The sequence below is a fragment of the Oryza sativa genome, chromosome 12 (assembly GCF_034140825.1).
Source record: "Oryza sativa Japonica Group chromosome 12, ASM3414082v1".
Taxonomy (NCBI): domain Eukaryota; kingdom Viridiplantae; phylum Streptophyta; class Magnoliopsida; order Poales; family Poaceae; genus Oryza; species Oryza sativa.
Window position 1 is genome coordinate 8,797,340 of NC_089046.1, and position 17,184 is coordinate 8,814,523.

The 17,184-nt window shown below is 45.1% G+C and overlaps 1 protein-coding gene and 1 pseudogene across 1 annotated transcript; both read left to right on the forward strand.

The window, feature by feature from the left end:
* Positions 1 to 3,393: 3,393 nt before the first annotated feature.
* Positions 3,394 to 4,129, forward strand: LOC136354517 (uncharacterized). Its single transcript, XM_066306026.1, has 2 exons — positions 3,394 to 3,841; positions 3,987 to 4,129. The coding sequence occupies exons 1-2, from the start codon at positions 3,394 to 3,396 to the stop codon at positions 4,127 to 4,129; spliced, it is 591 nt and encodes a 196-aa protein (XP_066162123.1).
* Positions 4,130 to 12,439: 8,310 nt separating this feature from the next.
* LOC136354503 (uncharacterized) lies at positions 12,440 to 13,827 on the forward strand (annotated as a pseudogene).
* Positions 13,828 to 17,184: the final 3,357 nt, after the last annotated feature.

The following is a 17,184-nucleotide window of genomic DNA, read 5'->3' on the forward strand; positions in this document are numbered from 1 at the left end:
GAGTTTATAGCCCAATTAATAAAAAACAAACACAAAATTCCATTTTACGAGCTATTTTGATGGGAATGCGAAGCACCAGGAACGCTTTCGGCACGTAATTTCCTCAAGTTTTTCTCCCCACAAGATGACATTGTCATCTTTTGTTTTTGGCAGCACAAATTCCACAAGCAATTCTTGGCCAACGAGCCATGCGCATGGGAAACGTCGACGCAGTCAGTGCTATGGGGCTCATCTTTTCGCTGCTTATGCTTATTAGCTAAAATTTAAATTTTCAATCTTAAATTTTCAATCTTAAATTTCAATCTTAAATGCTTATGTTTTTGTTTTTAGATCGCTAAGAACATGTATATAAAAGTTTTATTCACAAATTGCTTTTCGTTTATAAATATGTCGTTTCGCTTATTCCGCGAATGAGCGAAAGGATGGCTCCGATTAGTGTTCTCGTCTCTGAACACTTCCATATAGAAGTTGGTGATTTTTCCATCTTAGGCCTTGTTTGACTAACCGGACAAGATCTTATAATTTAGGAGAAATACATACGAGCCATGCCTAATAAATCTCTGCTAGTCCACCACTCTAACAGTATACCTACATGCATGATTGGTGCTTCTGATTTTAAATAAAGCAATGGCATCAACTCGTGCATAAACTCAAGAAAAAAAGAAAAGGGAATGAAAGAAATGGTGAAATTGATCAACTGCTTGTAGTTGGCCAAAGGAAAGTTCCAGATCTTCCAATCCCTCGGTCGGTCTAATCGTTGGGTGGCTATGTCCCAATCTCAATGTCGATTTGAGTGCATTACTAGCAAGGCTTTCCAAACCAATTCTCGAATAATACACTGAATGTCAAATAGAACCACACAACTACCTCTTGTCTGGTACTCTCTTTAATAATTTTTATCCTTGGCGGGTATATATTAACTGTAAAATCCGAATATTAAATACGAGTGACTAATACCATTTATATATGTTGAATTTATCAGGTACATATATTTTACCTGAATATATGTACCTGAGAAGTGACTAATACCATTTATATATGTTGAATTTACATTTTGTACTGTGTTATTTTAACACTAGGTACTCTTTTAATATTACGAAGTGTTCCTGTGCGTAAATATGTATTACACTTGCTTTTTTATCCTTATGAACTGTTCAACTTCAAGTTTCAACGTGTGGCTCATGGTCCTTTGCTCATTTCATTTATCAGAATATCATGGTATAAGGCTTTTGAAAAACCAACGAAAAGGTTCACATAACATCAGGGAGGTTCTATCTAGTGAACTTTTGACAGGACACTACTGGAAAACTAATCTTTGCTAGGTGGTGCAAAAACTTTCAAATAGGAACTAGGACTAAGGATCATTTTTAGTACCGGTTTAAAAAGTCGTCAGGCCGTGTCAGGGCCCATTATCTTTAGTCCTGGTTGGTGCTAGCAACCAAGACTAAAGATTAACACTTTAGTCCCGGTTTGTTTATACCAACCAGGACGAAAGATTGAAAAGAAAAATGCAGCCGCATGTTACCCCTCCCTAGTCCTTATCTCCTCAGGCGCACACGTGAAACTCCCTCCCTCTCTCTCGCTCTCGCCCGTCCCCTCCCTCCGCCATATCTCCTCACCCTCGTAGGCAGCTCCCTTTGCCCCCTCCTCCTCTCCCCTCTCGCCTCCCTAGCCCCCTCCTCTCCCTCTGCTCCCTTCGCCTCCGTCGCCGGTGGCGGCTCCCTCCGCCCCCTCATCCTCTCCCCCCGCCTCCCTCACCGGCAACGCTCGCCCCCTCCTCCTCTCCCCCTCCTCTCCCCCTCGCTCCCTCCTGCAGCGGATTTGGTGGCGGCATCTCCAGCAGCGGCCGCGGGCGAATCCGGCTGGATCCGGGCCGCGGCGGCTCGGAACAAGAGGAGTGGCGAAGAGGATGAGGCGAAGGGGCAGGCGGTCGTGGTGATGGCGGAGCAGATGTTGCTACTCATGGATTTGTGATTTTGTTCATGAGGCGATTGTGTACATAATTTGTGATTTTGATTTCATGATTGTGTTCGTGGATGAGATCTCATGGGTGATGTTGATGATTAATGTGTTCTTGGATGAATGGATGATGGTATGTGAATATGTGGTTTGTAATATATTTATTTTTGAGAATTTATGATGTATTTGATCTGTGATGTGAACCTGTGATATTATCTGTGAATCTTTGATTTGGGGAAATCAACATGCAAGCAAGCAAAAAATACTAAAAAAAAGAAAAAAAACTTTTGTCCAGACTAAAGATGGACTAAAGATGGTAGCGTCTTTAGTCCCGGTTGATAACAACTAAAGAAAAAAAAACTTTAGTGTATCTTTAGTCCTGATTATTTCAACCGGAACTAAAGATATTTATCTTTAATTCCGGATTCGGGGTCCTGGTTTGCAACCCGGGACTAAAAGGGTTGCAAACCATTAGCAAAGAGGCTTTCCCCAGTAGTGGGGATAGTGTCCTGCAGACATAAAACATATATCATAGAAAAACAGATTAAGGGCAAACGGCATTGATTCCAAAACAGTTATATGTCCCAAACACCAACGAGCATGTATGAAAGTGAGATATCACAAAATGGTTTGACCGATGCTGATTTGATTTGATCACCTTTTTTTTAGGAAAATATACCAATTCCCACGGAGTAACTAGCTATATCATACATTGCTTTCTTACCGTGATGAATAGCACGCTACCAGATGAACTCCGAGTCATGTTGCTGGGTCATAGGGTACATATTGTTAGAAAAATATTATCTTGTACATGTTTTGTTTCTATAATCCAGTTAAGTGGATAACGAAAGCCTCGCGCCTATATGTACTCCGCACCGATATCAATCCAATCAATTGCGAGTCTATCGCACTCTCATGGTATCAAATTCCTTGTTCTACCGCTTCCGCTCTCTACCCTAAACCCTCTCCTCTCTGTGCGCAGCGCCTCGTCGCCATGTCGACGTCGTCTTCTTCCTCGCACTACGACCTCATCACTACCATCGCGAACATCGTCGCCGATGCTGTGCGTGCCAACTATCAACCGTCGCTGGGTCTTCAGATCGACGACTCCTCGACGCAGTCAGTTGCCGAATCAGTGGCCACTAAGGCATCCTTCGCCGTCTGCGATGCCCTCGTTAAGCACCTCCCGCGGCCAGCCTCTGCTTCTCCTGCCGAGGAGATCCACTCGTCGTCGTGGTCCACACCGCCGCTCCCGACCACGCCCTGCGGTGCCTTGCCACCAAAACTACTGGCGCTTTTTGCCTAGCTCGCCATCCCGGCCTCCGGCGCGTCTGGTGCACCCGCCGCACCCCCACCTTCTGGCGCCGCGCCCCGGCTTCGGCACCTCCTCTGGATGCCGACACCCATGCCGCCCTCCACGCTCAAGCGGTTGCCATGCTCAATGTCAAGGCCCTCATCCCCGTGACATTGGACCTCGCCACCGGTAACTATGCACGCTGCCGCGGTCTCTTCCTCGTGGTTCTTGGCAAATATGCCTTGACGGACCACGTCTTGTATGACGCTCCTCTTCCTAATCATGCCGATTGGGCACAGATGGACTGTGTCGTCCTCGGCTGGCGCACCATCTCCCACGACCTGCTTCAGGAGGTGATGTCGCCCACTGCCACCACCCGCTCCATTTGGCATGATTTGGAGTTCCAAATTCTTGAAAATTGTGAGCTTCGTGCCATCAACCTCTCCACCGAGTTCCATGGATTCACGCAAGGCGATATCTCCATTTTCGAGTATTGTCGTCGGCTCAATACTATGGCGGACAACCTCGCTGACCTCGGCGAACCGCAGTCCGACCGCATGCTCATCAATGGCCTTAGCACTAAATATGGTCATGCAATTTCTTCTTCCTATGCAGCATCCCTTCCCTAGCTTCATCCAAGCCAGGTCGCAGCTGTTGTTGGAGGAGATCACAAAGGGACACCGGCCGGCCACCGATTCTACCACTGCCTTTGTTGTGGCCACTGCAACCTCAGGCAACACCACCACCAGCGCCCGCACCGGCAACAACTCCCAAGGCGGCGGCGGCTCCGGTGGCAACTCCCACAATCGTCGTCGCAAACGCGGCGGTGGCAACGGCGGCAATAGCAGAGGTGGCGGCAGACAGCACGTCACCTAGCCGGACCAGTCCACCCCCCTCGTGTTTGCCCATCAGTGGCCGACGCCCTACAACCCGTGGGTCGGCACAACACAAATGTGGCCAGGCCAGGCCCACGGTCCAGGCATATTCGGCCGGCCTCCTTTCGCGGGAGTCGTTGGGCCGCCTGTCTATGTCGCCAACACCGCGGCCCATGGAGCTCCTCAGCACGCCGGGCTAGCGCCGCTCCCTCCCCGACGGCTACGCCATCTCCACATGCTTGGGCTGGCCCCTCCCAGTGGGACCCGCAGGCACTCGCGAGCTCCTTCAGCACCTCCACGTTGATGCCCCTGACAACCAACGAGTGGTACATGGATTCAGGTGCATCTTCCCACATGACTTCTAATACCGGTATCCTTAGTGCGTCTCATGCTCCCCCCCCGCCCCGCCCCCAATTTTCCTTCACACATTGTTGCTGGCAACGGATCACTTATTCCCATTACCTCCGCTGGCACAACTTACTTGCATTACTCGCATCGCTCCTTTGTTCTTAACGATATTCTCTTGTCTCTTTCCATTATTGAAGACATAATATATGCACGCCGGTTTGCTCGTGATAATTGGTGTTCTATTTGCCTTGAATCTTTTTGCCTCTCTGTGAAGGATTACCAAACCAGGATCGAGATCGCTAGGTGCAATAGTTCCAGTGACCTGTACCCCCTATTGGCGGACTCTCTACCCTCAACCACCTCCGTCCAGCCTTTTGTTGCTTCCACCATCGACACCAACCTCTGGCATCACCGACTTGGACATCTTGGTCATGAAGCTCTCTCTCGCTTAGCTCAGGCGTCCGTCATTCCTCCTCCGAAGAGTGCTACCCATTATGTCATGCTTGCCAACTTAGGAGTCACACTCATCTTCCTTTTACTAGCAGTTTTACTAGGGCTACGACCAGCTTTGAGCTTCTTCATTGTGATTTGTGGACATCCCCTATACCTAGTGTGTCTGGTTTTAAATACTATTTGGTCATTTTAGATGATTTCTCACATTATGTATGGACCTTTCCGCTTTGTTTTAAACCCGACACCTTTGCCAATTTATCACGGTTTTTTTGCCTTTGTGAAGACTCTATTTGCAGCTAGCATTCGGAGCATTCAGTGTGACAACGGTCGTGAGTTTGACAAATCCAACGGTCGCACCTTTTTCCGATCACCAACGGCGTCTCTCTACGAATGTCGTGCCCTCACACCTCCCCTCAGAATGCTAAGGCCGAGCGCACGCTATGTTCTCTCAACAACGAAGTTCGCTCTTTGTTGTTTCATGCCACCCTACTCCCTTCATTCTGGTTGAGGCCCTCCACACTGCCACGCATCTCATTAACCGTCATCCCACCAAAACTCTTCATCACCACACCCCGTTTTTTGCCCTCTATGGAACTCACCCATTCTATACACACCTTCGAGTTTTTGGCTGTAAGTGTTACCCGAACCTCTCTGCCACCACCCCCCATAAGTCTATCGCGCTCTCACATATATAGCTGCTGGGCCATGTAATATTCACCTGACTTTTTGCCTGTTAGTTGGGTTAGGTGCCTCTTAACTATTGACTTTCATATTTCTCACCTACAAATTTGTACAATCTGTCTGAGCAGTGCTATTACAGATAAAAGTTTATTTGTGTTTTCTTATATGTGTATGGGTTCTTGTGTAATTATAATACACCAAGCAATCGTCTGTGTGTATATATACTGGAAGATTGGTCTGAAGTGAAGAGAAGCGCCATTCATGACGATTTCACCTAGATATATACATACAGACTCCCTCGGGTGAATATATGAATGTTCAGTTCTTCTTGACCGGTAGGATTAGCTGCAGATTATATATATACATTCTTGATTTGCTAGCTCTTGGCGTTTTCCACCAACATTATATCACTTGAATACGAAGTTCTACTCGGAATGAGTGGCATGGGGAAGAGAGACATTGCCAAATCTTCATTCTGCACCAGCCAAATCCGATCACAGAATGTGCTGCTATCAGGGGCGAAGCCAGGAAAAATAGTTATCGGGGCCACCACTAACTGACTATAGCTTATAATAATCTTAAGATAATCCTAGAACAAAACTATCGACCATATAATATGATAAAATAAAGTTTTTTTAGTAAAGTGGTTATGTTTTACATGTTACAAACTTCTCATGTGTACAGTTACGATCCTTCATCTTGTGAAAACGAACAACCACGTCGTCATCATTTGGAACTGTAGCTATATTTTAAAACGCAAGGAGTAATCCATATATTTATTACCGATACGATTGCGTGCAGTATTGTCTACACAACTTTTATTACCGAGAAGGTTATCTCCAATGATAAAGGAGAATTAGTACCACATGAACTAGTAAGTGGGTATTTTTCTTCTCAAGAATCACACTCCATTATACTTTGCTTGCCTATTAATTTATTAAAAAATGGAATGATTAATATGTAAAACAAAATACCCACGCTGCTGTAGATGATCAAAATCACTAATTTCTTACCTTCCACTTTTCTAGAAAGAATAAATTTATGTTTATGTAACAGAAATTTGGAGAAATTTCATATTTCAGAACCCTAACTTCCTAAAATTTTGGACTTGAGAAACCAGCCTACAACCAATTTGTGATGATAATAATTAAGAAATTGTGATGGGGTTAGTGGGTTACCCTTGCCAATCGGCGAAGATTGGGCGAAGCGCTTCGAGCCAGACTGCACTGCAGCAGGAATACAGAGCAGCACAACAAGGCAATTTGTGGACTTGTTTAGCAGGAATACAAAGCCTTCTGGGCTCAAATCTCATACGTATATTGGGCTGTTGTATAATAAGTGCTAGCTAATTTTCTATTTACTACTTGTTAGTATTGTTTAGTTGCTAATTGAGCTTGACCAGAACAATATCACCGGACCACCGGGGTCTAGTAGTTTCCTTGACTGGGGTCGTAGCTGGTAAATTAGTGCTGGTACAAGATGTTTGCAAAAAATCGTCGGGGTCTACTGACCCCGATAAGTGACTCTAGCGTCGCCCCTGGCTGCTATTAGGCACCTGATTAATGAGATAGACGTGGATGGCTCAGAGCTTCCCTGTCTTATCAAATAAGCAAAGTTGCTTCGTTCAGGCGAAAGGAGAATCCAGACCGTGAAGATAGTGAAGACTCAGCGGGACCAAATCGGGATTAGTCATGAACTAGCTTAGGACAGCTAGAAGTCAAGATTTATTTATTTGGCTTCTGGTATGGCTTTGTTTTTAATTTTGTGTCAGGTCTAATCCAGATATCCTGAACGATTGTAATTTGTCATGTGTCCAGAAATGAAATTCCTTTCCCACGGCAAAAAAGAAAAAAAAAATACGGAGCACAGAGCACCTACATTCTGCAGCTCACTCCTGACCACATCCATACCATGTTCCTGAGATGAAACAAGACGGAAATGTGTCTGGCTGATCAGTGTAACCGTACGTGATGACCACCACCCGTCTCGATCAGTAGCATCCATCTCAAGTTCAGTTGTCATATGTTCATTTCTGGCTTTTGCAGAAAACAGAGGAAATATACTGGGTTTGCACAAACCCATGTTTCTCGACCATTTTTCTTTTTTTTTTAGTTACTCGGAGTAGTTTTCATGTATTGTGAAAGTAAGTGAATAATCATGCCTGGTTAATTCTTAGTTTGAATTCACACAACCTTTTATGATTAAAATTATCTTGACACGCATCCAGGCTAAATTTGAACATATGGAGTTCCTTGGAGAATCCTCTGCAAACAATGATATTGGGATGTCCTGCATGTTTTTTTTTTTTACTTTAAGTTACTCACAATGGATATTTAATTTAATTTTGGGTCACAATGGATTTACTTCATGTAACTCACCATGGATATCAATACACTGAACCATTGACCTTAGTAAACCCTTTTCCATATAATCCTATTCTAATGATATTACTACAAGAGGCAAGTTCTATATCGTGGTAATCAAAACGTTGAAATTTGAACATATTTTGGTTCAATCTGAAGAAAAATTACTTGATCCAAAAATAATTTAATTTGTGACCGAAATAATTTCCTATCAGGGCTCTTTAGCTTAGATTGGGTCAAGTACCATACTACTTTTGTGTACCCTATACTACTGATGCTCTGTAATTAAATATCCCACCCCTCATTTTTCCTCATATAATCTTTTGTCTGTTCTAACATGCATCTGCTTTTCCTCCCTATTTTGAATTGTTAACTTGCTAGGAATGAGTGGAATCAGGGAGCATGTCAATGCTAGTTTCTCTGGAGAATCACACGACAGCCTCCTCAAGCCAGCATGCCGTGATACATATCCAAAACCAGAAAAATGCAATATATGTCTCATCATATATTCAGAAGCTCGAATGCCGAGATACACATGTAATACTTGATTGTTTCGGACGAATAGATGGACTGCTTCTAGTGCCTTAAGAAGAACATGTAAGCCTAGAAAATATAGACCAAGTACTGTATTTGTTAGCTTGTCATCCGTAGCAAAAAAAATAAACTTAGAAACATCATTTCTGTGTTGATTTTAGCAGGTTTTTTTATGTAGTCGTTTTTCTACGTACCATGGCGTTTATAAACCTCAAAAATACAGAATAAAAGCTTTACCAATAATTTTCTTTTCGTTCATTTATTTTTTTGCTTATCAGCCGTAGCTCAAATGATTAGAGCGATTTGTGAAAATGGTGTTGGTAGATTTGCCATGCCAAAAATACTACTATTAATATATTTTTCATCTTTTATGCACATTAGTTTATCAAGAGAAATCACGGGACTATCTAACAGTACTTTCCATGAGGGGGTATTGAAGAGCTAGTATTCTTTTCTATGATAATAAGAAAGACCACATTTTCATTCGACCTGTTTTTTTTTTCTCAAAAACATGCTTACCTCCCGAGTCCCGAGTGCCGCGCAAGAGTTTCAAGAAATTCAGCTCCAAATGAAAATTGTTGCACATAAATGCACACATTTGTATGCTGCAATCCTTGCAGCACTCTACTCATTTCGGCCGTATTAATTATACACCTGTTCGATCATGCATTCAACTATTATAAGTTGAACACATGAGACACCTATTCTCTCGTTATTCCACCTCGTCTTTCTCATCTAACATATGTATATCAATAAAAAAATTACTATGCATAGCTTTCTAGCTAGATATATTACCGCTATATTATTTCTTAACAAGCCAATTAATCTTTTAGTCATGCTTTTGAGATTCCCCAAGATCACTTGCGTAAACTTGTTCAGAATGAGTGACATCAGGAAGAAAGAAGTTCGTGTGAAGTTTTCCCTCTGGAATCCTGTACTGCTTAACCTACCTGCAAGGTTCTCTTTGTTGTTCAATTTCAAGTCCCCAGCAACAACGCTGCACCTAGCCATTAGATGCCAGAATCACCATCCAGGTAGAACCACCAGTACGTAGCAGGGCCAACAAATTGGAGCAAAATACAGCGTATATTTCATTCTCTTCCTCCCTGCAAACTTCTCCATCTCCTCTTCAAGCCATACTTCCAGTGGTGGATTCTGTTCTCTTTTTTTTTTCCTGTGAGCTCTGCAATATTGACCATGAAGAAATCCAAGAACAAATGTAATGAATTAGATCAGCTTGGTTTGATAGAAGATCATTCTTAATTAGCAATCTCTGTTTCTATGTCTCTTCCAAATTGCCCACATGAGACTGATTAAACTCCCACAGTGCAACCATTTCCTGTGATTTCTTTTCTCTATTTTGTTACATTGATTTTTTGGAATCCAGCGGTTTGTCTGCTATGGATGCCATGTTCCAATCTACTCTTTTCGTCCCATAAAAAACTAATCTAGTATTGGATGAGACATTCCCTAGTCCAACGAATCTGGACACGCTCCTGTCCAGATTCGTTGTAGTGGAAAATGTCCCATCCAATCCTAGATTGGTTTTTTGTGGGACGAAGAGAGTAGAATGGAATAAGCTGAGAACTACTCACTTTAATCTCTCGTGGTATTACCTGCAGTTACAAAGTGCATTTACATTCGGGGTGATTATCCAAGATGACCAGGGTTCCCTGATGTTGTCCGGTAGGGAAATTGTTGGCAAGGCTGCGAAAGCATAAGAGACTGAAAGAGAGGCTATAAAATTAAGATGGAGTCAATCAGAAGGGTGAATGATCACCTATTTTTTTAAAACAGTGAAAGCAAACATGTAGTGCAAATAATAACAAATAATTGAATTACTCGAAGTTTTCGTGGATTGTGAATTAGTAAATGTAGCTATAGGATATTTCTTAGTTTGATTAATTTGTACAATCTTTCTTCATTAAAAGTTTCATATTTGTATAAGAATATACTTCATATATTATTAGGAAATAAACATATCCACTTGCTATCAATTAAGTTCCTATGAGAATCCTCTCTTGTCAAGGGACAATCAGGTGTGTGCCATGGATGGCTGTACTTAAAAATGCCAGGGCAGCCCTGCTTTTTTATGGAAAGCAATATGTTGCATGCATAGTTTTTGCTGGGGAAACCAGCTATCAGTCCACTGCGCTTTTTCGGAGAACCCAACTCAAACCACAATCCAAAGACAAAGCAAACTAGTGATGGGAAAAGAGCATGTAGACACTACAGTACTGCATACACGACTAGAACTACTAATTGATGTTTTTTAACTAGCTAACTCTTAATGTATATTTACTTAGGGAGTAAATTGCATTAGCATTACATGGACTTGCCATTTAACTGCAATATAGTGCTTGAACTTATAAAACACTTGCTTTGGTGCATAAATTTATCTGATATGCATGAAGCAAGACCATAAGGACGTGACACAACTAATATTGGAATGTAGCGTAAACACGAATATCCAAAGCATACCACATGGTTTTCATTTTAGACCAAACCCCATGGCTCCGTCCCCTTCCCTCAGCCCCGACACCCACCCCCGCCATAGGCGATTTCGCTCCTCGCCGGAGCATCTCGTCGGCGTCTTCCAAGCCTCGCTAGCATCCCCAACCCTCGAAACCTTCCCCATCCCGGTTCCCCGCCACAACCCTCCTCTCTCAGCCCAAACCCCCTCGCCAAAATCCCCTTTCTCCACCCACCCAGATCCACCAGAAACCATTCAAATCTCCGGCATTGATTCCTCTACTGCAGCTTCGATTTGTCTTTCCCCTCGATTGGACTCAAGGTTCGTCACACTGCGTCCTCAAGATCCCAGCAAATCCTCCACGCTCCAAGATCTGCCAGCCACAGCGCCGCTTGGAGCACTCCGCCTTTACTCTGAGGTCCTGGCCGCTCCTGCTCCCATACCCCTAGCTGCTAGTTCCAAGTCCCAACAGGAGCTGTCTCCGCCCAAAATCCGGTCCCTCGCCGGCCGCCTTAACTTCCCTGCAGCGCAACCCTGCTCTTCCGTCACTGAGCGCCTTAACCCAGTCAACCTGACGGATCCAGATGTGGGTTCCCAAGGAGCAGCTCCCAAAGATCTTCGTATCCTCAAGAGTGGACGCAAGGTTCAGATGCCAGCTCAAATCCTTTCTGCAGTGCAGCATCCGAGAGGTAGCCTTGATGTCTCTGGTTCAGAGTGGCAAGAAGTCAAAGCAAATCGATGGAGGAGGAGCCCTGCTCACTCTCCCGATAGCACCAACCAATTTCAATTGCAGTTAAGCCGAGCGAGGTTCCTCAAGCATATGGAAGGTAAATGCTTTCGTTGTCTTCGGTCAGATCATCGAGTTATTGAATGCAGAGAGCCCCTTCGCTGCTGGTTCTGTATGGGCATTGGTCATTGTGCTTCCTCGTGCCTAAAGAGAAAATCCTTTAAATCCACAGCTACCTCGCAGCCGCTCCCCCAAACCTCCGTTGAATCTTTCCCTCCTCTCGCCCCAATTCGTTTCCCCCCTAAGTTGCTCCCGCGATCTGCTCTTTCCTCCCCTTCCTCCATGGATGACCTCTCTGCTCGTCCCTCTCAAGAGCCTGTGGTTATTTCGGCCACGGGGGAGATTGAGCGACTGAGGCAGAAATTCTCTGCTCGCTCTATTGTTGCCTGGCAGGTTGGCCATCAGGGCTCCAATGTGGATCCCAATGTGTTTGCAGATGATGTTCATTCGGCCTTCCGCATCAGACGCTCAGACATTCAAATTACGAAGTTCCACCCCGAAGACTTCTTCATCACCTGTTCCAGCCAGAATGATAGAGATGCCATCCTGAGGCAGCCCCGGCTTGCCACCAAGTCGGGGAGGGTTTATCTCTTCTGCCCGTGGGAGGAAGGCCTTCACGGCGTTCCGGCGCGCTTCAGATACAGAGCAAGAGTGTGCATTGAGGGGATCCCAATGCATGCTCGAACAGAAGAAACGGCAGCCAAGATCATTGGAAGAAAGTGCTCCATCAACTATGTCGAAGAGTACTCTCGCCGCCAGAACTACAACCGCACCTTCGACATTTGGATTTGGACTGACGCACCAAAGTTCATCCCGCGTTCCTCCACTTTCTCTATCACTAATGCTGATGAAGAAGGGCTCCCCACAGACATTTCTCTTCTAGACCTTGAACCTCACCACAACCCTCCGCCTGACGAGCCAAAGGAAGGGTGGACCTACGACATCCTCGTTCACATCGACACCCTAGAAGACCTTCACAGCAAGGTGGCCCGCGCGTACGACTGGCAGTACGGCGCAGAGACTGATGGTGTCCGTTTTCGGGAGTTTCCCCTTCCTTGTAGAAGGGAGCCTGATCCCAAAAGAGGTCCAGATGATGAAGACGAAGACAGAGAGCAGCGCTCCCAGGGGTAGCGTAGGAGCCGTTCCCTTTGGAGCCGTGTCTGTGGACGGTCGTAAAGTCGTAGCCGTGTCTGTGGAAGAGATCAACAAGTTTACAACCAAGACACGTGCGGACGCCAGCATGTTCGAGCGCCCTCCGCTGGCAGCAGCTGCTCCTACCGTTCTCGCTCGCCAAGTGCAGTACGACCGCCCCCGGCTGTCCTAGAAGAGGTACAAGATCCCCCCGCATTCAGTCGTCTCCACAAGTCCCTTCGCCTTGCAAGAGCGCAATTCCACGCCGCAGCGGCAGCCCTGATGAGGGGGCAAATGCCTTGGCCACTCTTTTTTCTCCATCCTCATCCTTGGTTGTACAGCCTGAACCGGTGATTTTTTCGCAGGGACAGGTCGCTGTGCTGGAGTTGCTGGAGAAGCATCTTGACCCCATGCTCCATGAGGCCACAATCCAGCATTCTCTGTACTCACCAGACACCTCATCGCCAAGGATCGCCTCCCCCGTCTTCATCCCTTCCAGTACCCAGCTGGGTTCTGGCGCTGCTGACGGGGTCCTAGGCGCTGCCAAGAACCTCCAGGAGTTCGCGGCAAGCCTCTCAACTCCCATCCAGCCGGCGATCCTTCCTACTCCTGATGTGAGCTCCCGTCGCCCTTGCCGCAATAAGGTGACCCTTCACTCCCCTCAAAGGCATAGTGAACGCCTAGCACGCAAGCGCAGATTCGGGACCAAGATTGAACATTTCGCACAAGAAATTCTTGCAAAAAACTTTGGCTTTTTAAACGATCAAACTCGTTTTGATGAAAACATCGAAAAACTTTATGTGCAGCATTTCAAGAAGCCTATATCCCCTGCCTCGATGAAGATTATCACAACCTTGGTCGAGAAGGGTGGATGCGAAGGCATTCACCTGAAGACTGCCAAGAAGAAGGCGGCGGTGGTGCCAATGTGATGTCCCCTCCTCCAAGAAGACATGATGAGGTGATGAGTGTGGCTATGTATCACCTCGCAGCAATGACCACAAGTACCAGCGGTCGTCCTCCACTTCAGCAGTTCCAGTTGTTTGGCTGTCAAGTTCTTTTGGTGGCAGTAGCTGCCACAGTTGTGTACAATTGTCGCACCTGTGTTTCTCCCAGCATGGCTGGTTGTGTTTCGGTGTGGTTTGTACACTGCGCGCTGCCCATAATGTCAATGCTAGTTGTCTTCTTGTTTTCATTATGTCTCAACACAATGTACACCTGTTCAACTGGAATGTGAGAGGGCTAAATGCCCAGGCCAAACAAGATGTAGTTAAAGCCTTTGTTCATAAAGTTGGTGCTTCTATTGTGTGTTTGCAAGAAACCAAATTAGCAACAGTTACTGACAGAAACATCTTAAGTATCCTAGGTCAAAACTTTGTCCAATCTTATGCTTTCCTGCCGGCCAGTGGAACTAGAGGTGGGATTATTCTTGCCTGCAATGCAAACCTTTTTTCTTTGTCAGAAGCTGTACAGGGACAATTTTCTCTGTCAGCAACAATCACAATGTTTGAGGAGGGCCTCCAATGGTCAATAACGGTGGTATACAGCCCTCAATTGGAAGCTGACAAAATAGCCTTCCTAGCAGAAATTGAAGCCATGTCCTCGTTTATGAAGCCGGCTTGGCTTCTAATTGGAGACTTCAATCTAATTTATAAAGTTTCTGACAAAAATAATGATCGCCTAAATAGGAGAATGATGCAGCGTTTCAAAGGGCTAATTGACAAGATTGAGGTAAAAGAACTTCATCTCCCAGGCCGGCGCTTCACCTGGGCAGGAGCGGGCCAAAACCCAACTCAAACAAAAATTGACCGTGCCTTTGTCATACCTGACTGGGATATCATGTTTTCAAACGCCTCTTTGCAACCTCTCTCTTCGTCGACCTCGGATCATGCGGCACTCTTTTTAATAGGAAATGAAATGAGGGGTAAACCCCCAAATTCCAGATTTGAAGCTTTCTGGTTAAAAATTCCAGGGTTTTTAGAAGTTGTTGAAGATTCTTGGAACCGCCCTCTCCTAGCTGCAAATCCGCTTGCCATCCTGTACATCAAACTAAAACGGCTAGCTCGAGACCTCAAGAGATGGAATCGGCAAAATGTTGGAGACATCAAGCTTCAGTTAGCAGTGGCAAATGAGGTTGTTTTTCAACTGGATGTTGCACAGGAAACAAGGCCCTTATCGGATGATGAATGTGTTCTTCGCAGCAACCTAAAAGCTAGAATCCTAGGTTTGGCTGTCCTAAACAAGATTCAAATTCGTCAACGATCAAGACTAACATGGCTAAAGGAAGGCGATGTTAATTCAAAATTTTTCCATATCAAAGAAAACTCCCGAAGGCGAAAGAATTTCATTCAAACTCTCCAGACTCAAAATGGCATAGCAGTTTCGGCTCAGGAAAAGGCTGACACTCTTTTTCGTTTCTTCTCAGACAGACTTGGCACTCCATCACAAAGGCAATCCTGTCTCAATTGGGCTACCCTAAATTTCCCTTCTTTCGACCTAGATGATCAAGAGGATGATATTACAGAAGAGGAACTCAAACATCCTGTGTTCTCCGTGCCGTCAGAAAAGGCCCCAGGACCGGATGGTTACATTGGAGCTTTTTTCAAACATGCTTGGGAAATAATCAAAGAAGATCTGCTGCTAGCTGCAAAATCGTTCATGGCCCTAAATACAAATCAACTTAAAAAGTTGAACACAGCTTACATCTGCCTCCTCCCAAAAAAAAGAAGGAGCGGCTGGACTAAATTGCTTGCAAATAGGCTTGCTCCCCGACTAAATGAATTAGTCTCTCAAAACCAAAGTGCTTTCGTCAGGAAAAGGGCAATTCACGACAATTTCCTCTTCGTGCAGAATTTAGTGCATATTCTGCATAGAAATCACAAAGAAGCGCTTTTCCTAAAGGTGCACATCACAAAAGCGTTCGATACAGTGGGTTGGCCTTACCTGTTAGAAGTCCTCCAGAGGTATGGTTTTGGTACTAGATGGAGAAACTGGGTATCAAACCTCCTTGCAACCTCCTCTTCCCAAATTCTTCTAAATGGATCCCCAGGTGCTTCATTACCGCACGCACGAGGACTCTGATGAGGGAGTTAGGTCCCGATCTTCCGATATGTATTGATAAACATTCGATTTGGGCGGAGTAGCGACACAAATTGATCCGGCTTCTTGAACACGTACGCTCTTGAGCCCCGCAATCGCAGCACCACGTATCCTCTGGTTATCAACCGTGCTGAAACCCGGTTGACCTCGCTGAGAAGGCTAATCCCTGCATGTGAATCGAAGAACACAAGCAAGAACAAGATAGATTGCAGCCAAATTGCATATGAATGATTAAGCACACGAATTTGGGGTTCCACAAACTGATCTAGCGGCGAAACTGTTCTTGACAGATTAATCTAAGCAAAACCCGACTCTAAACGATGACGGCTACTGAATAAATGTGATTAGGGACGTCCTAGGGTTGCCCTAGGGCGCACACCCCCTTGGGCTAAGCCCACAACACAATTATAAGGCCCAAAACCCAAGTCAGATTCGGACTGGATGAGATACATGGCTTGTTTTGCAGATTCCCGGCAGCTCGGCAGGAATTTTGACATGGGACCAAAACCATCTGAAAGTAGACTCCATAAGCTTTCCAACAAGTACTCATGGGCCCCGAAATTCCTTCTATATCAGCGGCTAGGTCCGTTTGAAGTTGATGCTGTCAGGAGGCCCGAATCCGAATCCAAAACGTGTACAACTTTATGTCTTGTCTTCTATGGTCCAAAAGTGACGTGGTGAGGTAGAAGTAGACTTGGAGAAGGTCTTAGTTTGGTCCCCAATCAACTTCTTTAATCATCCATGCATTAGTTATGCTCGGTTTCTTTTCCTTCGCCCAAGCAAGTATCTCTGCAAACGAAAACACACAAAACTCATTGTGTAGCAACGTTTGTTCAAATATATAACAAGTAAATCTAATGTAGAACATATGCACCTTTATTTGATTAATACATAAGGTAGTCATGGTTATATCCGAGCTAGTTATGTCCTCATCAGACTCCGGCAAGGAGATCCCCTATCTCCTTTGCTTTTTATCCTTGCTATCGAGCCCCTTCATAAACTTTTCCAAGCAACGGAAGAGGCCTCGTAGCTCACTCCAATTGGAGGGCGTTTTAGCATGTTTCGATGCTCGCTCTACGCTGATGATGTCGCTTTGTTCGTCAAACCCAGTCCTCAAGAGATTGACACTGTCAAATTAGTTCTCAACATCTTTGCCAAAGCATCAGGCCTCCATACAAATCTCAATAAGA